General features: G+C 46.1%; 1 protein-coding gene across 2 annotated transcripts in view; it reads right to left on the reverse strand.

Annotated features, from left to right (window-relative positions):
* The window catches only part of DLC1 (DLC1 Rho GTPase activating protein), a 213,464-nt gene that overhangs the window by 181,185 nt on the left and 6,261 nt on the right, over positions 1-26,018 (reverse strand). For both annotated transcript variants that reach the window (XM_027853682.1, XM_027853683.1), the window contains exon 2: positions 11,633-12,777. In XM_027853682.1, coding sequence (XP_027709483.1) covers positions 11,633-12,661 — 1,029 coding nt within the window. In that variant the 5' untranslated portion in view covers positions 12,662-12,777. The remainder of the gene's footprint in view (positions 1-11,632; positions 12,778-26,018) is intronic.

Below are 26,018 nucleotides of genomic sequence, written 5' to 3' on the forward strand. Positions count from 1 at the left end.
GGCAGTGTCGCCATGGGCCTTGTTCTCAGTATTCCAAATAAAATCAAAGATTCAATCCTATTTCATAGCTCTTGGTGAAGTGCCTAGGGCAGATGATACATAGACCAGGTGCTAGAGGAAATAGCAGTTTTTTCCTAGGTCAAGGTCAGCCACGCTTCTTGATGCCATTTATATTTTCTAGACTATTGAGAAGTGCCATCATTCCACAGATGCATTTGCAAGAGGCTTCTTGGGGCTTCTTCTGGACAGGGTGATCTCAAGTGTCTGAGTAACCCAGCTTTCCCAAGAGACACCCCAACAGATTTTAGAGGGTACCAGACAGAAGCATGATGAAAAAGCAGAAAGTGAAACAGTTACAAGTTCCTCCATTCAGTACAGGACAGCACAAGAAGATAGCTAGAAGACAGAAAGCATACTAGGGAAGGTGAAGTTAGCATTCTCCTGAGTCTAGAACACTTCTTCACCTGCATTGAAATCCTGCAAGGCTCAGGTCTCTTCACACAACCTTCTCTGTTTCCTCTACCTGACAGTACCTTCTCTCATGATCTTTTTCCTTGATACCCTCTCATTTTACCCAACCCATTTTGTTTTTTGCCACACTTATTTACACCTATATCAAGGCCCCCAGTGATCATAAGGTCAAAGATAGGGAATGTATAATCTTTCATCCCTATTGCTATGTACAGGGGCTTGGAAACAGTAGGTGCCCAACAAATGCCTTTTCAGTGACACTGACTGAAACCTCACATCATTCTGGTGTGAGTTCTGTGGCAGAGAACTACTTTGGGTGGATTCTTGGGGGCTTCAGCCTCCACGACATGCCCCTTTTGGACCTGCCCAGAACACAGTTCTAGAACAGAACAAGGAGCCACTTGTTAAGGCTCTATAGATGCTAAAAATACAGGAAAGGATAAAAACATGAGGGATACTGCCCAGAACTGGATAGGAACAAATTGGATTTATGGGAGGAAAGGCAATATGACCGTTCAAAGAAGGCGGAAGCTCAAACCTCATTTCCACTTTCCAGACTTGCCAAATTGGAGATATTCTAAGGAGAGTCTCCTCTTTCCTCTTCTCCTCAGGATTTTAGAAGGATATGTTCAGGTGCTGATGCCCAGGTCACTCTTATCAAGCCAAGGGTAAGTTATAAGTGTTTTGGGGGGAATTCCCTTCCACATTCTGGGTACAGAAGGCTAGGGGAAGCAATCTGGAAAGAAATAGGGATTTGGGGAGGCAGCTCAGGCTCCCCTCCCCTAGTCTAAAGACCCAGCCCATGCAGGAGCTGGGCAGAGTGGGGTAGGGAGGGCTTGGAAAGATAATATTTATCCTCTGGGTCTATAGTAGAGCCTGGGGGATAGCCCAGACAGAAGGGCAGAGGCATCAACTCCAGACATTAGTCCAGGAAGCCAAGTAAGCATTGGCATGCAGAAAGCTCATCTGGCCCCAACAGAGTTCCTAGTGTGGAAAGACCACTGATTCTGGGTCTGGAGATGTGTCTTCCAGCATGGGACTTTGGTCAAGGCATTTGCTATTTCTGGGACTCAGTTTCCTCACCTTTTAAATTAGGTGGGTGAATAGTGCCCAGCTTTGCAGTGGGCTCTTGATAAATGCTTGATGACTTGACTAACAGTTGCTATGAGCACTCGCAGTTCTAAAAGTCAGTTAGTCTAGCACGTGTGTATATAACAGCATTTATAGAAGGCTTTAAGGTTTGCAAAGCATTTTGCGCATGCTATCTCATTTGACCCTTATCATAAGCTCAGCAGGGAGGTGCTTTTATTATCTCCAATTTACAAATGAAAAAAAAAATGGAGGCCCAGAAAGGTTAAAGGACTTGCTCAGGCTCACACAGCTAGCGAGAGTCTGAGGCGAGAGTTGGACTCAAGTCTTTCTGAGTGCCAAATTCAGTGCTCTGCACCACCTGGCTGCATAAATAACAGTCATTCTCTCCATGGCAATATAAAACATAGTGTAATATAGGATGGTATAATAGACAATCTATATATCCATGTATGTAAAAATGTATCTATGTATAGACATATTTATGTATCCAAGTATCAACATATCTATGTAGCTAAGCATGTATCTATGTATGTCTGTATGAATGTATCTATCATCTATCTGTATCTATATCTATATCTATCTATCTATCTATCTATCTATCTATCTATCTATCTATCTATCCATTCTTCTATCCCCTCCTTGGGACCTATTGCCCCTGTGTCCATCATTTCTGGGAATATGGAAAACAGGGACCCATTTACAACAAGCCATTCCCTCCCCAGGGGGACAAACTCCATCATTGTTCCCATTTTAGCAAGGACACATGCCCCAAAGGACAATGACAGAAGCAGAAGAAGCGGGATGAGGCATGAGCCGGGAAATGCCATCTTGCACCATGTTCAGGAAGGGGACACTACAGCTCATATAAAAGCAAAAGGAGATAGAGTCCTTGGAGTGACTGAGTTGATCAAATATTGTACTTGGAGTTGAGAAGACCTGGGTTCAAAACTCTCCACTGACATTTATTGTGTTACTACATGACTGTGAGCAAGTCATAACTCTACAAACCCATTTTCTTCATTTGTATAATGGGACAATACCCGAATACTCATTCGTTTCTTGTGAGACCCAAATGTCATAATTGATATAAGGTACCTTGTAAGCTTGAAATTCCCAAAGTAATTTCAATTATGACTGATTATCTCTAAATTATCATACGACTCAGGGCATAGAGAAAAACAGGGCCTCATAGTGGGAAGGGATCTCAGAGGGGATCTACTATCACTGGTCACTGCAAGGGAATCATCCTCTCACCATCCCCAACAAATGGTCATAAGGCTTGTGCTTGAAGAGCGCCACTGATGAGGACTTTGGTGCCTCCATTCCATGTGTGCTTGCTAGGACATTACTCCGACACCAAGTTGGAATCTTCCTCTTTGCAGCTTTTTTTTTCACAAATGTCACACTTCTTGCATAAGGTGGTGTCCTGGTTCCCCTCAAAGATCTCTGAGTGACTGCCTAGCTCTCATTGCTAATGCATGGGACTTGGTTTAATTTTTGCTTTCTATAAAACTCTAAGTTAGTAAGTGTCTGATATTACAACCCATAGAATGTTCTAAATGCATCCACATAGTAGATAACCCTAAGGCCCTGAAAGGAATGCCCTGAAGGGAAACAAGGACAAGAGGAATTAACTGAGTGGAGAGAGAGCTGGTCCTGGGTTCCACCTACCACCAAAAGAAAGGCATCAAAAAGGATAAATCTACTTACTGGGGGAAGGGTTTGACTGCTAGTCTTTTAACAAGAAGGGGGAAGGGAAGGGCAAAAACCTAAGTGTCTACTATGTGCCAGGTACTGTGCCCAGTGCAAACATGGTAGAAAGTAATAAGCTTGAAACCAGAGGACCTGGGTCCAAGCCCTGGCTCCATCCCTGATGTGATGTGGGATCCTGGTCAAGTCCCTTCCCTTTTCTGGCCTCCTCTTTCCCAGCTGCAAAATGAGCTCATCAGGCAGGATCTATCTACACATCTCTGCCAGGTCAATGTGACTCAGTAAGTTTTAAGATGTAGCCAACTGGGTGTTTTTTTGGGGGGGGGGGTTTGTTTTGTTTTTCTCAGGTTTCCTCCTCTAGTGGCTTATGTAGTATTCTGGCTTATGTTTGGCGCAGCCCACCACAAACACTCTGGGACTGGACCCCATGGTCAGCATCATGTCTTCCTCAATGTGTAAACGGACTTTTTCTACAGCAGGAATCCAACTAAGCCTTTTAATATAACAACCCACTGATTACAGCTGGAGGAGTGGGAAACACATCTGTCTTCTCTGACATTGTATGGAAAGGACCTCCAGTTCCCATGAGGCTGTTTCCTGGCCCTGTGAAGGCAAACACTACAGCGATTATTTCGAACAAAGGACTTCCTCTGACCATGGTCCCTGGAGAGCTGAAGGCCCAGCTCCCCATGGAGCCAGGCTTCTCCCACTGACATGACATCAGGGCTGACTAAGGCAGAGGGCTAACAGAAATGCACCAGAGAGTGTGGGACAGTGGGAACCTTGGCAGGGAAAATCTCTGATTCTCCTCCTGGAACAGTGAGGGTGTCTTGAAAGTCCACACGGAGGATACAGAACTCTCTCCTCCAAGAGGCGGTCCCGGGAATAAGACAATTCTCTCGTTTGGCCAGAGCCCTTCCCCCTCCATCATCAGCGTGATTTATTTTTAACTCTCCCAAGGAATGTGTAAGAGCATTGGGGCAGTTGGAGTCCAGCTTGCTCAACTTTGGGATCCAGATCTGATGCCAGACGTGTTATCCTCACTATAATCACCAGCTTAAAGGATGGGGAGCTGTCTGGACAGGGATTGGGCCTGGGATTTCATTGGCATAGGGAACTCTCAGGTCAGGAAACTCCCTCTGTTGACCCAAGTTAGCATCCAAACCCTGGAACATCCCTCAGTGCCTGGGGCCTCCTCACCCCGGAACACCCTGCTACTCCTGTGGCTTTCCTCACATGAAATATCCTGCTATAAAGCCTATTCCCCCTTCTCCCTTTGATGGAGTCCCCATTTTGTGGAGGGGCCCAGGCCAGCCTGCCTTCATTCCCATCTAGGCCTTGTTCTTGGCTTTCTGGGCTTCAAAACCATGCTACCATTCTGGACCTGCCCTCTTCCATCCACCCTCATCCCCAACTTTTCTATGCTCATTAGAATGGAAGCTCCTTGAAGGCAGAAACTGTCTGTCTTTTTGCTTGTATTTATACATATATATATATATATATATATATATATATATATATATATATATATCTGTAGCTTCAGTGCTTAGCACAATGCCTGGCACACAATAAGCCCTGAATAAATGGTTGTTTTTTAGCCATCTTTCCTTCCTTCCATGAATTCCTTCTCATTCCTGGACTTGGTTCGCTGTTCATCTAAAGTGCCTGCCTGAGCTTACACATGCACTTCTATGCATGGTGGACACACACACACACATGCATGTGCATACACATGCACATATCATGCACACACATGCACACACACATATACACTATGATTTTCATCCATTTTTGTTTGTGTTTTTCTTTTTCTTTGTTTTGGTAGTGTTCTAGGCATCAATGCAATGAGCCTACCATCAGAAGCATCCCATGAAAGACCATCAATAATAGGGTTTCCATCCTCCACCTCTTCCTCTGTCCTTTCCTTTTCCCCTCACAATAGAAGGAATATGTCATATGTGGCTTAGGAATTTTACAAAAAGGAGACCTCCCCAAATGGTGCCAGGGTTTGGAGACTGCACGTGGGACTTTAGAATTCTATGTGTGATGTGAAAGACACTATGGAAAATCATCATAGAAAAATGGTATAGGATGGAGGAACCCCAGCCCATATGGAACAAAGGGGAGGAGCCCAAGGTCTCAGGATCCTCTGCAGCAAGGTTTTTCCACATCAGCCAAACGTTTGCAGTGTTGTTTACAATCAGATTCTCACTGTTACCTTGTCTGTGACTGCGTAGGCAGGAGGGGAGCATCTTGTGCTCCAGGTGCCCTCTCTGACCACCTACAATGGCACAGCAATAATCTTACTCATACCCAGACACCTTCCAAGTTCTCCCCCTTTCCCCGCTTTTCAGTCACTCACACAGTTGCCTGACACCCTGGGACTACTTCACTCCAAGGCTGAACCCCTATTGACAGTGATAATATCACTGATCTAATTTCATCATAATTTCCCTATTACAATGATCCTGCGCCCCTGGCTATCATTCACATCCCATTCTTCATCTGCCATCAACAAATTTGTTACATAACCCCAATTGGGCCCTCACTGCTGCAAAGCAATGCTCCTATACCTTTGTAATTGATTTACTATCCCACTCTCCATTGCAGCATTTTTATCCCACTTCAAACCTCCTATGCTTCCTTCTTCCTCTACCTTCTCAGCTGAAGATCTTACTTCATATTTTACTGGAAAAAAATTGAGGCCATGCACAGAGATCTCCTCCTCCTTTTCTCCTCATATTACATTACCTTAGATGCCTTCTGCCATGATTTCCTGCTTCCACTCTGTCTCACGTCAAGAGGGAGGCCCTTCTCTTTGCTCAGGTGATGCCCTCTATCTGCACAAAAGATCCCATTCCATCCCATCTTCTCCTTCAGATTGCCCCCCGATCAACCACGCTCTCTCATTTATTCTCAAGCTCTCTCTGTCTACTGTCTCCTTCCCTACTGTCTACAAAAATGCTCATGTCTCCCTCATACTCTAACAATCCTCTTCTGCTCTCTCCATCCCTGCTAGTTCTCATCCCACAGCTCTACTTCCTTTGTGGGCTAATCTCTGAGCAGGCTGTCTACATTTACCTTCCTTCTACTCTCTTCTTAACTCTGCAGTTGGACTTCTAACCTCACCATTCAACTGAAATTGTTTTCTCCAAAGTTACCAATGACGTTTTAATTGCCTGGCATCGTGGCCTTTTCTCAATCCTTATCCTTCTGGACCCATCTGCAACCGTGGACATTGCTGATCATTCTCGACTCTTGGGTACTCTCTTCTCTCTAGATTTGCATGACATTTGCTCTTTCCTGCTTCTCTCCCTACCTATCAGACCACTGCTTCGAAGTCTTCTTTGCAGAACCTTCAGCTAGGTTATGACCCCTAAATCTGTGTATCTACCAAGCCTCTGTCCTGGATGTTCTTCTCTCCTCCCTCTCTCCTGTTTTGTTTGTCATCTCATGACACCTCATGGTTCCAATGACCATCTCTATTCACATGACTCTTAGCCCTAATCTCTCTCCTAATTTCCATTTGCATGTCTCCAGCTGCCTATTGGACATCTCAAGCTGGATGTCCCATAGACATATTAAATCCAGCCTCTCCAAAACTTAATTAGTTACCTTTTCTTCCAAACCCTCATCTCTTTCAAGTTTCCCTTGACAGCCAAGGGCCCCGATCCTGGTCACTCAGACTTGTAGCCTAGGTGTTATCCTCAAACCTCCCCTGTCCTTCATTCCTCCTCCCTTCATTTAATCATCTGTCAAGTCCTGCCAATTCTATCTTCATAATATCTCTTGAATATGTCTCCTCTCCTCTGACAGTGCCACCACTGCGGTGCAGGCCCTTGTCACCTCACACCTAGATCATTCCAACAGCCTGCTGGTGGGCCTGTCTGCCTGAAGTCTGGGTGTCCCTCATTCAATGGTCAAATTGATCTTAAATCTCAGGTCCGATCACATCACACATTCTTTCCCCTCCTCCCTAATCCCTCTCCCATTCAATGGACTTTAATGGCTCCCCAAAATCTTCAGGACCAAATATAAAATCCTCTGTCTGGCAATCATAGCCATTCATAATCTGGCCCCTTCCCTATCTTTCCAGGTTCCCCCTTTACACCCCCCCCCCACTCCCTCTAGGTATTCTGTGATCCAGTGACACTGACCTCTTGGTTCTTCCCAACACAACACTCCATCTCTAACTCGGAGCATTTTCACTGGCTGTCCCCATGCTTGGAATGCTCTGACTCCTCATCCCCATCTCTTGAATCTCCTGGCTTCCTTCATGTCTCAACTAAATTCTCACCTTCTGCAAGAAGCTTTTCATGAGCCAGAGGAAGCTAGGTATCACAGTGGTTAGAACTCTGGGCCTGGAGTCAGAAAGACAGTTTCAAATCTGGCATCAGACGCTAACTGTGTGACCCTGAGTAAGACACTTTAACCTCAGTCTGCCTCAGTTTCCTCAACTGTAAAATGGGCTCCTACCTCCCAGGGTGGTTGTGAGGATCAAATGACATAATATTTGTAAAGCATTTAGCACAGTGCCTAGCACTTAGTAGGTGCTTAATAAAAGCTTGTTCCCCACCCCCTTCCTTATTTCTTTTAATGCTGGTACCTTTCTTCTGAGATTACCTCCAATTTATCTTGCTTATATCTTGCCCCTACATTGGCTTGCATTGTTTCCCTCATTAGAATGTGAGCTCTTTGAGGTCCGACACTCCCTCCAGGGTGCCCCCTCCCCTTCTTTATATCTCCTGTGCTTAGCATAGAAGGTGCTTCAGCTTTGGTGGTTGGCTTGGCGTGACTCACTGGAGACTGAAATAAAAGTAGCAGCCTTCCGTGAGATATTCATAATATTTGCATATTCCTCAAGGAATAAGAAACATGAACAAGGTTCACCTTGAACTAAAAAATGGCTAGCATGGGAGAGAGAATCTGGCATTCTTTGCTAATTTATCCTTTTCCTCACTCCCCTCAGAAACAATTTTAAGCCTTCACTTCTCTCCTTAAGCTTTCCATTCCTCCGCGTCCTTCTCTTCCTCCTTCCCCTTCCTCTCCCAATCTCTCAGCCAGGGACCTGGACTCTTACTTTAGGCTATTCTTCCTGAGTTCTTTCTCCATTCCTTTCATCTCAAACCCCTTTGACATCACCTCCCACTCTCTCCTCTGCTCCGGTCTCAGCCAAAGAGGTGGGCCTTCTGGTCTCCGTGTACTCTTGGTCTCATCCCCTCCTGTCTTCCCCAGCAGATTTCTGTTCCCTCTCCCTTGTCATTGCTAATTCTGCACTCTAGGCCTAAGAAAAGCAAGTGCTTGGAGACAACTATCATGGCTGCCTGCCTATTTTCTTCTATCTTCCCAGAAACATCCTTAATTTCCTTCCACTAGTAATCATGGTGTATTTTCTAGTCTCCTCTCCATCCTGGTTCCCCTCCTGTGGATACATCCCCATTTGTCAAAATAAAATATGGCATATCAAGGGCTAAAAGATGCCTTTTGAAGGATTGCGGCCTCCCTCGCCTTCCTTTTTGTCACCCATAATTGAGTTAGCCCTTCCTCTGGCTGTGTTCAAATGCATCCATCCCCAAGTCATAGGCAGTATCTTTGGAACAGCAGAATCCTTAGCAATCCAACACCAAAATTAGGACTGGTGGAAAAGGCATGATTTCCTTTCACAGGGCAGTTCTAGTCCTTGCCATACTTCCATATTTCCATGACAATAATGGGCACCAGAGAAAATGGAAAGAGGACACTATGAAGGCAGCAGTGGTTAGAGCAAGCTCACTAGCCCCAGGCTGGGAAAACTGGTTTCAGCTCTCTCTCGGACCCTGATAACCAGGGGGGCCTTTGGGCAAGTTCCTTTAGCCCTTGAAGATCCAGTTTCCTCCTGGACAATCATGCTTGTGCATGGCTTAGTGTGAGGAGCCCATAGTACTTTGGAAATGGAAGCTCTTCTTAAGATTCCTGCCGTGAAACCATCAACCTGGCTGGAGAGACAGGAAATGGCTAGAGATGGGGCTGCCTGTGGGGAATGAGCCTAGAAGAAGCAGAAACTTACAGCGTGTGTTCAGGAAGAATTGTCCGCATTCTGATCCCCTCCGTGGCACGAAGTTCAAATGACACCAGAAGAGAAGGTGCGAAAATATTTGCTTCTCACAAGTTGGTGTGGGAATGATAGATTTACATAATTCATTCATTAAGTGCTTTCAGTGTGCCACGCACTGTGCTAAGCACTGAGAATACAAAGAGAAATCAAAGAAAGAGAGAGTCTGCCTTCAAGGAGTTTATATTCTAATGGATTAGAGTCGCTGTTCCTTCAAAAAGCAACACCTGATATCCCTCCCCGGTGACTCAACGTACTTAACAAGGAATGGAGAAAAGAACAAAGCATAATGGTAAAAGAAATAATAAAATAGAGAATGGTCCTTGTTTCCTTCTGAAGACAAGAGGCTGATGGAAATTTCAGGGAGATTGCCATCAATAGTAAAAGTGCCCAGTGGAGACCTAGTTCCATCAAAGCTTCTGACCAAGTCATTTGTGATAGGTGTAGACATTATTTCATTGAATCCTCTATGCAGATAAGATCTGAGTTAACAAGGGGGATTTCTCAAAGACATATAGTGGCAGAGCCTAGAATTCAGACCCAAGTAGGTTTTCTGACTTTAAATCCAAAAGTTTTCTTTTTCCATTTTGTTATACTGCCTTTGTGAATAAGATGCCCTCCACATAGACAAGATAGAGAGATAAGGAGGAGGATGGCACATGATGATTCAGCTAGGTAGAATGGAGCTGGTTGACTGGCCAGAACCAAAGAGTAATCATTAACAGATGACTGCGAAATTGAAAGGAGATCTCTGGGAGAATGCCCCAGGGCTTTGTCCTTGGTCCTGTGATCTTTAACATTTTTCTCATTTGCTTGACTTAAGGCTCCAGGTGGCATGATTATCAAATTTCCACAAGGGTCACAGTGGGGAGCAATACTACATGATTTGACCTAGGTAGGTTGGAACATCTAATAAGATGACATTTGATAGGAGTAAATGTAGCATCTCACACTTGGGTTGGAAAATCAACCTTACTATTTGAAGAGCGGTACGGGTGACCAGGTAACAGTTCAAGAAAGATGTGGAGGTTTTAATGGATCAGTAGAACAATATGGCCACCAACCAAGTTAATTTAATGTTAGGCTACATTAAAAGAGGAATGGAATATATAATTGGGTTGGTAGAGAATAAACTCCTTGAAGGCAGGGACCATTTCAATTTTGAATCTGAATTGGAAGTGTATGATACAATGTCACACATGCAAGTCAGTTAATAAATGTTGAATTAAACTGGGAAACCCTCAGTGCTCTGCTCTGGTAAAGACCCATGGGGAATATGGTAGTCAGCTCTGGCCACCAGATTTTTAGAAGTGCATTGATGAGCTGGAGAGCATCCAGCTGGAGGCGAACTGCCTCAAAGTCATGGGCTATGTGGGGATTCGTTGGAGGAACGAGGAACCTTAAACCTGGAAAACAGAAGACATAGGGATCTAAGATAACTGTTTCTAATTACTAGAAGGCCTGCCATGTGGTTGAGGGATTAAATGTGTTCAGTTTATCCCCAGACAATCAAGAACAATGGGGGAAAGTCACAGAGGCCAATTTTGACTTGATTTAAGGGAAAGTGCTCTAATATTCTGAGCTGTCTTGAAGTAAAAAAGACTGCCTTGGGAGGGGGAGGTGATGGGATCCTCTTCCTTGAAAGTCCCCAGATAAAAGCTCAGTGGTTCCTCATTGGGAGTATTTTAAAGGAGATATGGTTTGAGCATGGATTGGATTGGATACCAGTCTAGGTGGTGCCACAGGGCATAGAGTGCTGGGCCTACAAATCTATCCTCATGCACTTCCTAGCTGTGTGACTCTGGGAAAGTCACTTTCCTTCTATTTGCCTCCCTTTCCTCATCTGTAAAATGAGGATGATAATAATAATATCCCCCAAGTTGTGAGGATGAAATGAGAAAATATTTGCCTGGCACATAGTAATGCTATATAAATGCTAGTTATTGTTATTATTTTTAGATACATTCTGTGGTCCTTTCCAACTCTGTAATTTCACAGTAAAAAATACAGGATCCTTACCAAACATGCCTCAGAATGTCATTTGAAAACCAGCATGAAAGAATGCTCAATGCACCAACATGTGTACTACAGCCCAAACCAATAGAAAACCTCGAAGCTTGCAAATCAACCAAGCAGACAGCTATTTGCAAACCCTGAACATCTTTTCTGGTATCTCTTACATCCAAGCAGAGTAATAAGCCAGCTCACATTGGGAAGGTTTTCAAGGCCCGTGACTAAAGAATAACCTTGTCCATGCATGGGTCTTACCTTTTTTTCTCGAAGAGTGACTTGCCCACCACACAGTTCCCCAGTGGTCACGGGAGGTGTTCCGTGTTCCAAGGACATGCCCTCTCTGGAGCCAGAATCTGGGGGATGTTTCTTTTGAGGGACACTGTGGGAGTCTATGACTCCGCTTTCATCCAGAGAGTGGAAACAACAGGGAGGATCCCCAAAGTAGCTCTCAGAGTCTTCTGATAGAGGTTGTGCCCTCCCAGCACAGTGAGAGGCAGAGGGCCCATCCCGTAGAGCCTCACCAGCACGCCTCTCATTCCTGTCTTTGATGGTGTCAGCATATTTCCTCCGTTGCTGTGCAATCACAGCAGAATGGAGCAGCTGTTTCTCAGGCAGAATTTCATTTGCACTCAGAGTCTCTGAGAAATCTGCTTTGGATGCCTCTCTGACTTGACTTACTGTGAAGCTGCTGCCAAGCTCCTGGTTGTCTCCATTAAGGTCCCAGTCTTCTTCCTTTCTACTCTCTTCCATAAGAACAGATTCATGATCAGACTCACTGACTTTCCCCAAGGACCCCAAAGAGACTGGTGACTCCTGATCCTCCTCAGTGTCTGGTGGCATCTTCACAAAGGTACCTGTCCCATTCAGTCTCCATTGACCTGCTGTTTCCCTGTCTCTGCTTCTCCAGTGGTTCACAGCACCCAGTTTTGTCTCTGCATCGTTGTCCTCATCAGACACGTGGACCAGAGTTTCTGTGCTGGCCTCCAGGGAAAGGAGGCCTTCCTCCCCATCATAAGTGTCATTCCCATCCAGTTCCCTTGAAACATTTCCCAGGAGCTGCTCAGGGCAGCTGGACAGCTCTGAGGCCTGGCAGCAATCTGGCAGGGACGCCCACCTCTGGTGGTGGACCCCAGTCAGAGCACGTTCCTTTTCCATGCTCGTGTGCAAGCTGTCAGCTACCAGCCCATGGTGACATGTTGGGGTCGGAGCATCTGGATGAAGGAGCAATCCCATCCGCTGGGTGACGTGCTCTTCCCAGCTCCTCTTCCTGACTGCCACAGACATGTCCCTGCAGTCCAACAGGGGACCCTGGATATTTCTAATCCAAGGGGCACCTGAGGAGGTGTAGTTAGGTCATCAAAGGCATCACAAGAGGAGGAGAGTTCTCATCAATCCCACATCTGTAAGAAAGACAGAAGACTTAGGGCCAGGTGCACATCCAAGGGTCAATTAAAACTCAGAGTTTGGGAACAGTTCAACAAGACTATGAATATTAGCTGAGAGAGGTGTTTAAAAAAAAAAACCAAATCAAACCACAACATTCCAAATAAGAGGCAGTGTAGCTCAGTGGATAGAGAGCCTGAAAGACCTGGGTTGAAATCCCACCATCTGATACACACAGACTGTGTAGCCTTCAGAAAGTCACTCAATCCCTCCATACTCTATGCAACTCACAGTAAAGATGCCAGCCTACATTGGTAGAGGGAATTTCCTCATGTAGAAGCTCCCTATATAAATGTGATCACAGGTCCAGGACTTGTTTCTATATTTCTGTTAAGTGGTTTCAATAGCTTACACACACACACACACACACACACACACACACACACACACACGCACACACACACAAAGTGACAGCTTACAGACCCTGCCTTTCTAATTAGTCTCATCAGTCCCTAATTAGTCTAATTAGTCTTAGGGAAGCAGGAAACCCCAAAGCAGCGGCACCTTCCTTTTGGGATCAGATCTGAACCAGTTTTGTGCTCCTTGGGATGGTACCATGGAGCTGACTTCATGGAGGCAGGGAGAGAGAAGAGTGTAGAAGAGGGTGGACCTGGGGCACAGCCACCCACAGCCAGGGGATGTGATAGAGATGATGATTTAGTAAATGGCACTGAGAAGGTGGAATCATTGCTGTATGAGGAAAGCCCAGAGGGAGCAGTGTCATGAAAAGCAAGTGGTAAGAAAATATTGCTGAGAAGAGGGTGATCGTCAGTGTCAAATGGAGCAGAGACTGGGGGAAGGATTAGAATGAAGGAAGAGATGGTCATAACAGGCTATTAGGACCCTCATTCCGAGGTTTGTTTTTGTGAGACAATTGGGGTTAATTGACTTCCCTAGAGTCACACAGCTAGTGAGCGTTATGTGTCTGAGGCTGGATTTGAACTCAGGTCCTCCTGACTCCAGGGCCGGTGCTCCATCCAATGCACCACCTAGATGCCCCCTGAGGTTTGGAGAGAGCAGTTTCTGTTGCCTTCTAAGGACAGAAGTCAGACTGAAAGAGTTAAGAAAAACCCGGGAGGAGACGGAGGAGAGAATGTGTACAAGAGCTCCTGGTTTTCCTAGGAATTTGGTGCAGAAAGTAAGGAGCTACAGAAAGCAATATTTTGAAGAGATAGGAGGAACTATGGAGGCTTGCTTAAGAATGGAGGAGACAGGTGTGTTTATAAGGAGTAGGGAAGAAATGAGTACATAGGGAAAGTGATAATTAGAGAGGAAAAGGAGCTAATTGTGGTGGTGATCTGCTGGAGAACTCAGGAGAGGTCAGGCTCAGGGGCCCCTGTGGGGAGATCGGTGCTGGCGAGGAGAAAGGTCACCTCTTCCTAAGCAGGAATAAATAGTGAGAAAGGAAGAGGTGACATCAAAGTGTTGTATGAGGTAGAGAAGGGGAGGAGGGAACTCAGGCAAATGGTCTCTATTTTCTCAGTAGCTTGACTAGGGGTGGGAAAGGAGAGGAGGTTTGGGGCTACCACTAGTGGTAGACTCTAGGTGTGGAGTGAGGCATCGTGAGACACGGCCAATGTTTTGGTTTGCTTTGCCTAATCAAATTTTTTCGAGATAAGGACCAGTTCTATTGAGAAAGAGAGGCAGAGGCAGAGATGGTAGCAATGTAAAAAAAATATCAAGACTTTCTCATAGCAATGAATTTCACTCTCTCAGGGACCAAATTCATTCTTAGAGCTCTGATTGTGGGCAGGGAGGGAAAGGCCTTTTATTTTGACCACTCCAACCCTAACTAGGGTGTGTGTGTGGACTACCCAAGATGGAACACTGACACTTCAGGCACCAAGGGTTATCGGGAACAATTTCCTTCTCTACACAAGTTGAGAAGGGGTCAAGAAGACCACAACCTAGTAATGTGTTGATGTAGCTACTCTTAAGGTTGGCATTATTTTGCCCGTTGTACAGATGTGGAAACAAGGCTACAAGAGTGAAGGGGTCCCCGATCACAGAGCTTCTGGAAAGAGTCATGGTTGAAGATCTGGAAAGTGTGAGAGTAGAAAGTATAACTGCGGGTCCTTGAGAAGTCCCTCTCTGGGCCTCAGCTTCCACAGTTGTCTTACGAGGAGGTTAGACTGGATAACTGTCCCTTTCAGTTCTCCTTCCTGTGATTTCATGACTAAGACTCCCAACCTTGATTTTGCACGTCCCCCATGCACTAAGGCCTTGTTTTCTTCCAGGGAATGGCTGTGTCACAGTGGGGGTGGGGGTGGTGGGAAGTCTTGCTTAATGATATTTTGATATCTCTTGGAGATATGAGATAGACCCTCTCCACCCTAGCAGTGGCTGTGTAGCTATGAATCCCTCACTTGTGCCTTCGGAGTCTCAGTTTTCTTCTCTGGGGGATGGGCATCAGGCAATCCCTGAGACTCCTCCCAAGGGGGTGGTGCTCACAGACTTACTGTGAGCACGGGTGGTTATTCTCTGTTCCTTACCTAACCCCGCCCCCCCGCCCCCCCCCCCCCCCCCCCCCCCCCCCCCCCCCCCCCCCCCCCCGCCCAATGCACTAGGCAGGGAAGGAGGAGGCAGAGACCTTCTCTAATAGGCTGACTTCTCTGGCCCTGGGGCTTCTGGGAAGCACTGCCCATTTCTTTCTGGCCTGCCAAGGAGACCAGGCCAGGGGACAAAGATAGACCTGTGCAGCAATTTTTTTCCCATCTAAGAGGGCTTTTTCCAAGAGGCCCTGACAGTTAGATGCTGAGATGGTAAGGGCAGCCCCCGGCCTCAGGCCTGGTCTCCTCAGCCCCCATGGGCCTCACCTGGGCTTCCCATTGGGACTCAGACCTGAAGCACGAACTTCTCCCAGCACGTCTACCGCTCTTCCTCTGGGGTAACAGGAGGGCCTTGTCCCTGAGCTCATGTTCTGCCTGGCCATGTAAATCCAACCCTTTTTGTTTTTTTGTCCATTGTCAAAGGGCCCAGACTCTTCACTGCCTAATGCTGCCCTGTCAGGAGCTCATTGCAGAACCTGAGGTCCCTGAAACACCTGTTCCTCCATCCAAGGTTCTGGCTTCCTGAGCTAGAAATGCTACTCACACCCACTTCCTGTCCCCTGTACATCAGGCCTGTACTGGAGTTCTAGATTGGGGGCCACTCCTATTGTCAAGTCTTGTTGATAAAAGGGAGCAGAGTGGTCATGGAGCCCCCCTCCCTCCCACCTTCATCCCCACTTGGATTCAGAGGGACCTTAAGCCCTGGGGGGAGTGGGGGGGGGAAGGGGAGGTGGGGACGGGTGTCAGAGTCTTTTCTTCCCAGAGGGCTGTACCAAACACACTAACTAAGCCATTTGGGGTTTCTTTGATGACTTTTAAAATGCCTTTTCCCTCTAATCCTCTGCATTTCTTCAGACTCAGAATGAAGTTATGCTGAGCATTCCCTTGGGACACTAGGGTGTCAGCCCTTCCTGAGTGAGGCCGCACTATCCTGGGACTCTCAGTGGGTGGAGGGGGTGGGGCTAACTTTGTGTGGGCACGTGTTCAGATGCCAGAGCTTTAGTAAAGAGGAGGCTGTGGGGTATGCTGAGATCGAGGCTATGCTGAGGCAGGGTTCCCAAAATCTCCCCAGACCATCTCAGTCCCCTGAAACCAGTGATGAAATACAGTGTTTGAAGGGCTAGAACCACTATGGGCAACCAGGGGCCATGCCCTAGGGTACCAATGGGGGTGCCATGCCCATGGGTCTGTTGGTAAATGTTTAATAATCAGCTCTCTGGGAGGGAAAAAAACCCAAATAAGACACAATTTAAAGTTTAATATGCATTATTGACATTCTTCTCCATCACTTTCTTAAGGCTAAACAATCAACAAAGAAATAAACCCAGCCCTAATCTGTAGCATTTCTCAGGGGTAAACTCGAACACTCGGAATTGCACAGTCAGCTCTTTAGTCTGAGTGGCTCCCACACATTCCCTCTGTGGAGGGCTGGTCAGCCATCTAGCCTCACTCCTGGCTGGGCATGGTTGGGCTCCTTCGGCCTTCCCACAACCCTCCTGGAGTTTCTTTCTGAAAGCCCCACCCTGCTCGCTGACTGGGTGAATGAGTCCCTGCAGCTTGTGAGGGAGCATCTGGGGCTCAGGGTGGGAGGGGTCAAAGATGGGGAAAAGCCAGAATGAGCTACCCTTCCTCTTCTTAAAAACTCATCAAACCTACAACTCTATAAACCCAGCTTAAGCAAGGTGAGAATAATCCCTCCTCTACCTTCTCATACATCTGGGCACTAAAGGGCCCCAGAAGATGTCTGTTGGTCACTATGCATTTATTTCGAGTTTACTGAGTGCCAAGCATGTGATAAGTACTAGCCTCCTCGTTTTACGGATGAGGCTTGGAGACCCAGGGTCACCTGGCTGGTAAGGATCTCAGGATGGGCTTTGGACCGGCCTTCAGCCTCCAAGTCTGGTGCCTTCTCCCCTCCTCCCCTGGCCCCCCACTCCCCCAGATGGTTTGGAGGAAGAAAAGCACTTGGTCAACTCTTCCTGGCTGAATTAATCTGGCCTATGTGTCTCTTGTGCAAACCTACAGGAAAGGTGCTCCCTAGAGTGAGTGGGAGGAGGGGATGGGGGAGAGGCACACCTTCTCTCTTGCAGGTTGAGAGTTGGTGGGAGAGTCCCCAGCTCTAATTTTATCTCCTCCTTTGTCATGACTTCAGTGAAATGCATCAGGAAGGCTTAGCAAACCAGAAAGAGTTCCAAGTTGGGCCTGATGATGAGAAGGAATAGCCAATGAAAAATCCCAGAAGTCGTGCAGTTACCAAGGTCCTCCTCCATCTTTAAAGATCTCCAGGGAAGGACATGCTGGGTGCCCTTCCTAAGTCATTCCTAGCATTACTGGCCCGATCAGTTGTGAAGTGGCTGAATGTCAATGCAAGAAAGAAGGAAAGGGAGGAGAGGGGGCCAGGGGAAAGGTCCAGGAAAGAGGGGGCGGGGAGCTGGGACCTGAGGGGATCACTCCATTGTACCCAGATCCCAGCAGCTGCCATCTGTGCATCTCTGGGTCTCTCCTTTTTCTGCCACCTGCTTCACTGTCTTCTTCCTAACACCAACCCCTGTCCCTTCTGACACCTTGGTCCCCCACATCTTCAACAACCTCAGCCCCTCTGATCTCCATCTTTAGTCCAACTCAATCATCAGTGGCAGTGGTCGTACTTTGAAGGGTGCAGCCACCAGCCCCATGACAAAATTTGCTCCAGGTGCAAGGATTCCTCCTGACAGCTGTAGTCGGACTTGGATTGAGTTGGCATTCATGGGGTTCCCTGCACCCTTAACCTGCAGTCCAGCTCAGGGACCACCAGTGGGAACAGAGGACCCTGGAAAGGTGAGGAGGGAGCTAGCCCTCCCTTGGAGAGATAACAGCAGCCCCCCCCTGGTGGGCCTCACCGCACCGCTCTTGAGTTCAGGTCCTGTCAGGAGGGGTTTAAAAGTCTGTCTATGGAGAGTTACATCCCTAAATCAAGGAGTTAAAAGGGTCCAATTGCTGTTGCTGCAGCGCTGGTGGATAAGGGACACTGTGGCACTAGGCCTGGAGTTTGGGACAGGTCAGGCTTCAATCGCACAGCCAGCACTTATGACCTGAAGGACACTGAGTAACTGTCTTGGCCTCTCTGAGCCTCAGGGTGCTGTCTAGCTGAGAAGGTGCAGACAGCCCACAAACCCACAGGTCTGGGAGACATTGACATTAGATGGAATTCAGTGACATAACTCTGTATCTGAGGATCCATCTTTTGACAGGGACCAGGGTGAAGCCTTCCAGGGGAAGAGAGGGGAGGGACTGTTTCTCTGCTTTTGTTCCCTTTCAACTCCTGATTCTTGACTCTGAGGATGACAAAGCAGGCCCTCTGCTTTGGTGACAGGCTCCCTTGGGGTATCTGCCCAGCACAGTCCAGGTGAACATCGCCTCTGTCACTATGGAAGTGCCAGCCTGGGAACGGGATGGCCATTGCTGCCTTAATCTTGGGCAGAAAGGAGCAGACTGGGGTCTCAGCTCCCGTGTTCTTATGCCCTCCCACTCCTGAAGGAAAGACTTCCTACACATGGGCTACCTGAGTGGCCATCTATGTGATGTGATTGAGGGCACCAAGTAGCGCTTTTCATTCAGGAACCAGGTGGCTTTCTCTATCCAACTTTAGTGCAGAGCCTGGCACATAGGAAGCCATTATTAACTCAGACTGGTATGGGTGAAGAGAGGTAGTGCTCTGTAGAGCAAAGGGCATGATGCCTGGACTTGGAAAGCTTGGGTCAAATGCTGGCTCCTTGGTTCTGTCACTTTAGGCAAGACATCTCCCCTCCCTCTACCTTAGCTTCCACATGACCTTTACACCCCCTTTCAACTTTCAGTCTTTGATCCCATGACTCCATGACTGTTCCTTCCAAAGGCACAAACCCATCTGTGCCTAATCATCTTGGATGAATCTTGTCCACGTTCTTGATGGGTTCATGACAGGGGTCACCCAATGTGTTGGAAGACTTCCTCACTGTGTCCTGACATTACAAGGATGCAAGTGAAGCTCTCTTGTGGTCAACCCCTCATTTCTCCTTTTTACCGTGAGATCTGCCCATCTTCCCTTCCTTTCAGTTTCCCAGATGACTTCCTTGACTCTGGTTCTTTTTGGAGTTGCTCTTTGGTCCTAAGCTGAAGGTGCTTCCATCTGCCCCACATGTCTCTGCTGCCCTTTGAGTGATGTTCATTTTCAGTCCTCTGGACACTGTTGGATTCCATATCTCACAGTCATGCACAAGAACTGGCAGAATATGGATATTAAGAGTTGGTCCTTTATTTCTAGAAGATCTGGATCATCAAAGGAGCATTGGAATTCCCTGAAGGCAATCTAGCTCACTCTCATCCCAGTCTTTAATCCTGGGCCCTTTATGTTGGCACCAGATACACATATGAATAGACTAACCCTATATATGGGGTGTCTAGCCAATTTCAAGGCCTTATTTGGGCAACAGACATTCTTCCTCCCCATGGAATTTCATGTGTGGGTGGCCAGACCAAACCTATTTATGTGGTTACTGATCTCTTCCAGAGGCTCTGTCATAGTCCTGAGCAGCCCATGGCAGGTCAATGCAAAGAGTAACATTGGGTGGAAAACTCACTCCTTAGAGGGTTCTTCTTTACCTTTACACTTCCCTGATTCTCCTCAAGGGAAGAAAAATAAAACAAGGTGGAAAGGAAGGGGTGGAGATGTCAGAGGACCAGATTCAAATAAAACTATATAGCATAAAGTCTAGGTAGTATTTGTTAGAACAAAAAAAAAAGGTGACTTACAGAACAGATTAGATACATAAGAACCAGGCTCAATCAGATGTGGAGGCACAATGTTCGATAAACCCAAAGATACCACTTACAGGGGTAAGGATTCACCATTCAACAAAAAATCCTGGGAAAACTGAAAAGCCATCTGGCAGAAATTAGGCGGAGACCAGCATCTCACAATAAATGCCACACTGAGCTCCCAAAGGACCGCATGAGCTAACTATAAAGTTTCAGGCCATAGCAACATCAGACGAGGAGAAGAAATACATTTTATAACTGGAGCAGTTACACCTTCTCTTCCTTCTTTATGGATCAGGGCAGTGCTCTTGACTGAACAAGGGGTAGAGATGACTATAAAAGGCATGATCCATAATTAGGATTAGATTGTATAGATGAGGAAACTGAGGCCCAATGAGGTGAAGAGGTCAGCTGTCAACTTGTTGGATACAGTGATCTGCTGTCCCTCAGGTCATCCTGTCTCCTTTATCCAAGAGCTCAGTTCCTGACACAGCCATCTTATGTCCAGTCCATCCCAACCCCTGCCCTTATACCTGCAGACTTCAGCAGACGTGTCAAATTTCCTTTGACCACATTGACTTCCCAGTTCAGAATTTCCAAGACCAGCACTTCACTTCAGCCACTCACAGGGGTGGTCCCCATGACCTCCATGATCCAGATGGGTGAAATTCCTCTCTGATCACATCCTGTAATCCTTTCAGCTCCCCTCTGCCTCTATCTTTATTCTGTGTTGTGATCACGACCTCTAGCCACTCTCCTGTTCCCTGTTTTCCCCCTCTATCACCCCTCCTCTGAACTCATTTTCTTCCCTTTCTAGGTTGGACCCCATAAAGAAGGAGTTCAACTCTATGCTTTCCTCTATCCTTTTTTCTCTTGTCCTACTTCTAACCTTTAGTTGTTGCCACCACCTGCTCGTGTCTTGGAGGATTTATGTCTCCTGGAAGAAGTCACATCTCTTTGTGGGCTGGGTCCACTAAAGGCTAGTGGTCTTTAGTAGCAGACTTTTCTTAAGACTTCATGGTTTGTGGGGTCCCTCACCTCAAAAGTCACCTGCTTACTCCCCAGTTTCTCCTCTTTTCCTCCAGTATCTGAAGGCCCTTATCCTTGTCAAGACAAATCCCTCACCTTCTCCTTCTGCTATCCTATCCCTCTGCTGTCTCCTTTGGGAGGCTGCCCCTTTAATTATCACTGTCACTATCCTCATCTTTAGTCTTGGCTGTTATCATCAGGATCCTTCCCTGTAAGTTACCAGTAAGCCTAGGTGTCCCACCAGTAAGTCCTAGGTTTCCACCCACGCCTTAAAACAAACAAACAAACAAACAAAAAACAAAGAAAAATCTTCCATCCTTGAAAGCTATAGCCTTATATTCTTTCTTCTTTACAGTTAAACTCCTAGAAAAAGTGGTCTATATTCATTGCATCCACTTTTTCACCTCTTACTCACTTCTCAAACCCTTGAATTCTGGGTTCTGTCCTTTCTCAACTTTTTTTTTTTTTGACCAAATTCCCCAGTGATCTTGGAATGGCTCACTATGCTTCTCTTTTCTCAACCCTTCAACCTTCTTATCCTTTGTGCATTTTTGTGCCTGCCTCCTCTCAGATTCTGCTCATTTCAATGGCTCCTATGAGACTCCTCTCTCTTGATTCTCTTCCTAACTCACCCTTCCTTCCCAGTCTTCTTTGCTAGATCTTTAGTCCTTACATGTCTACTTAGCATGCATTTTCTTCTCTTCTATCTCTACAGCTTCTCTCTTGGTGATTTCATCTCCCATGGCTTCACTTTTCATCTCTACATAGATGAGTCCAGAATGCATATATCCAATGCTCACCTCTTTTCTAAGTTCAAATCCTATATCACCAAGGGCCTATTGGACATCCCTGTCCAACCCCAGCCTCACACAGGTGTCTCACAGGCATCTCAACTGCAACATATCCCAAGGTGAGCTTGTTATTCTTCCCCTTAACCTCAACCTTTTTCCTAACCTCTTTCTACCTTTCCCATTTCTTTTGAGGGCACCACCTTCCTTCCAGTTACCCAGTTTCACAACTCAAAAATGCCCTATTTTTTTCCTGCCTATCATCTTCAATATCCAATTAGTTGTTGAATGCTGTCCAAATTATCTGGCCAGCATCTCTCAAATCCATACCCTCCTGTTCTCTCTCCCAACTGTTACTCAAGGAGAGAACTTTACTACCCCTCCCCTGGACTAGTGCAACTTCCTACCAATTAATTGGTCTCCCTACTTCCAGCCTCTTAAAATCATTATTCACCCATCTGATTCTGGCAGTGCTTTGCTAAAGGACCTCTCAGTGGCTCCCAATTGCCTCTGGGATGGAATACATACTTCTCAGCTTGCCATTGAAATCCTTCTGTGTTTAACTGCCCAGACATTTTCCATAATTCTCATTCACTCTTCTATGTTCTGGACAAAATGAGGATATTTACTTTTTACCAAATTTGGTATTTCATCTTCTAACTCTGTGACTATGCACAGGCTGACTTCCATACCTGGAACACCCTTTGTCTCTGTGTAGCCCCCAAGGTTCTGGCACTGCCTCCACCAGGAAGCCTTTCCTGACCCTGATCTGGTTGGTTTTCTCCTTCCTAAAGCTATCTTGTATGTCCTCCCCATCTTGGTCCCAGAATGTAAGCTCCCTAAGGACAAAGCCTATTTTTTGTTATTGTCTTCATATACCCAACATCTGGCCACAATGCCCTCCAAAGAATAGTTGTTCAATAAATACTTATTGAGTTGAGTTTAATGGGTCGAAGAAGAGGATAAAAATCAAGGCAAAAGCTTCAGTGAGTGTGGCTATGAGCACTTTACACCTTGACTTTTTGGTAACCAAAGAAATCCACAAACAAAAAACTCTCTTGGGGAAATTAGCCCAGGAGTGATGGGGAACTCTATAATATGGAACTCCAAGGACACTAAGAAAAACCAGCAAATTTGGTTTTAAGTCCTGGCAAGATTTCACAACATATTATGCCTTCTGACCCTACTCCCTATTCTTCCTCCTCTCTTTGACCTCCAATCCCTCGAGAACTCAGTTCTTTCCCTGACCATCCCCCCTCCACTCCTGCACTTTCTTCTCTTCCCAATGTTGACCCCTCGTGAATCAGTTCAGTTTTATTCTGTCTTTGAATCTCTTTATCTATGACAGTGACTCCGAGCTGGAGGAAATCCTGAGTCCCTTCCCGGAGCCCATCACAAACAGATGTTATTGTCATTGAAGCTAGGTCTTCTGGCAGCTCCCACTGCTCTCTGACTGATTTGTTAACCTCCCTCTCCAAACTCTCTCTTCTCTCTTCAAGCCTCCCACAGAACCTTTTACCACCACCCTCTAAGCTGAGGACCTCATGCCTCCTACACCCTTGGCCACAATTGAAGCCATTCTCCCCGAGTTCCCACTTCTTCACTCTTTCTCACCTCGTGCTCCTCAGATGCCTTCTGTCATTATCCCCTCCTTCACCCGACTCACATGAAAAGATGGTCCTTCTTGCTGAGATACACCCCTCTGCAGGCACAAGTGACCCCATGCCCTCCCATATCCTCCATCAGATCCTGTCCTCTAGAATTCCCATGCTCTCACTTTTCTTCAGCCTCTTCCTGTGTACTGGCTGATTGGCTACTGCCTACAAACATGCCCATGTCTGCCCTATCAAGCAAAACAAAACAAAAACCAAAAACAAGCAATACTCAATCCTACTCTCCTAGCTGGTTAGCATCTTCTATATCTCTTCCTTTTCATGATGAAATTCCTCGAAGGAAAGTCATGCTCACTGGATGCCTTCATTTTCTCTCCTTTCATTCTCTTCTTAAGTTTCTACAATCTGGCTTCTGATTTCATTATTCAACTGATACTGTGCTCTCTCTCAAATTATCAACGGGCTCCCTCTTTAAAAAAAAAAATTGTTGATGTCTTTTGTTTTGATCCCATTTAAATCTCTCTCAGAATTCTTCTCTGCTGTCTCCATCTCAGATTACAAAGAAAAATGAAGAAGAGGAAGAAAACCAAACCAAACCAGTAAAATCAATGAAAACATCTGAAAGGTCATCATCTCATGCCTGGATGATTGCAGGAGTCTGTGGGTGGATCTTCCTACCTCGAATCTCTTCCTATTCCAGTCCATCTACTACTCAGCCACCAAAGTGATTTTCCTAATGTGCAGGTCTCACCAAGTCACCCTCTCCCTACTCAACAAATTCCAGCGGCTCCCTATTGCCTGTAGGATCATGTTCTGTTTGGTGTTCAAAGCCCTTCATAACCTCACCCCCTCTTACTCTTTCCAGCCTTTTTTTTTTGAGGCAATTGGGGTTAAGTGACTTGCCCAGGGTCACACAGCTAGTGTCAAGTGTCTGGTCTGAAACCACATTTGAACTCAGGTCCTCCTGACTCCAGGGCCAGTGCTCTATCAGCTGCACCACCTAGCTGCCCCAATCTTTCCTGCCTTCTTACTCTTTACTCTCCTACATGTACTCTTCGATCCAATGCCACTGGCCTCCTGACTCTTCCTTGAACAAGACATCCCAGCTGCTGAGGCTGAGGATTTTCTCTGGACACCTTCCATCTTGGGAACACTCTCCTTTCTCACCTCTGCCTCCTGGCTTTCCTGGTTTCCTGCCACTTCCAGTTCAAGTCCCACATTCTGCTGGAAGTCTTTCCCAGTCCTCCTTAATCTTAGTGCCTTCCTTCTGGGATTATTTCTAATTGATCCTGTATGTAACTTGTCTGCACACAGCTGTTTGCATGCTGTCTCCTCATTAGACAGTGAGCTTCTTGAGGGCAGGGAGCATTTTTGCCTTCCTTTGAATCCTTAGTGCTTAGCACAGATCCTATGCTCCATAGCAGTAGACCCTGTCCTCTGGCACATAATAGGTGCTTAATGAATGTTGCTAATTGATTGAAGATTAAATCAAATAGTGCAAGTCTTGGACTTGGATTGAAAATATGAACCTCCCTATGATAAAGGAAGCAGAGTCTGAAAATAATTTGGGCAAACTAGTGGATGGCAAATCAACAGTGTGACAGTATAGCTGAAGCAGTTAATTAATCCAATCTTGGGCTGTAGTAAGAGGCAAGGTATCTAGGAATCAGGAGAAGATGGCTCGTCTCTACTCTATGCTAGTCAAACCATTCCTGAAGCACTGTGTTCAGGCTTGGGCACCACTTTCTTCAAGAGGAGTTTTGAGATCAGATGTGATTCTTTACCATTATGGGCATCATTTCTGAATCATCTGCATGTAGACCATTGACTTCTTAGAGCTAAGATTGCAATTAGTACCAGATTAAAAAAAATAGTAAGATCTTATTATATGAAGGAAGGAAACTCAAATACAACCCATTTTAAAAAAGCTTTTAGGCTTTCTCCTTCCCAAATGGCTAAGACTGTGGACATCAGCACAGATTGTCACTATCTTCTTAGGAAGTATAAATGTTTACATTGAAAAGTAAACCATTTACATGGAAAAATTATTTCTATGTAAATCAATTTAGCACCGAGGAGTCCAAAATGCCTAAAAATAAGCTCATCTAGCCAACGCCTACTCAACTTCCCAAGGAGAATGATATCAGAGCCCAGTGCACCAACACTTTAGAGTAGAAACACATTTGTAAAGTCTTAGGGAGGAGGAAGAAGACTGATGGATTAAGTGTACTATCACTTCCTAAAATGGCCAAAACCAGTGGTTGGGAGAAACAAGTTTACAGACAGCTTTTTAGGTGACACAACTAAGTATATTCATCCTAAGGGCATCGGAGGATAAAATCAGGAGGAGTATAATAACAAATGGTCAAGAAGTAGAGTCCCTGGAACCTCTTTGTACTCTTGTTACCATTAAGGACAGGGTCGCTACCGAATCTGGTGTTTT

This window comes from Vombatus ursinus, unplaced genomic scaffold, assembly GCF_900497805.2.
Source record: "Vombatus ursinus unplaced genomic scaffold, bare-nosed wombat genome assembly UNPS02010193.1, whole genome shotgun sequence".
NCBI classification, from domain to species: Eukaryota; Metazoa; Chordata; class Mammalia; order Diprotodontia; family Vombatidae; genus Vombatus; species Vombatus ursinus.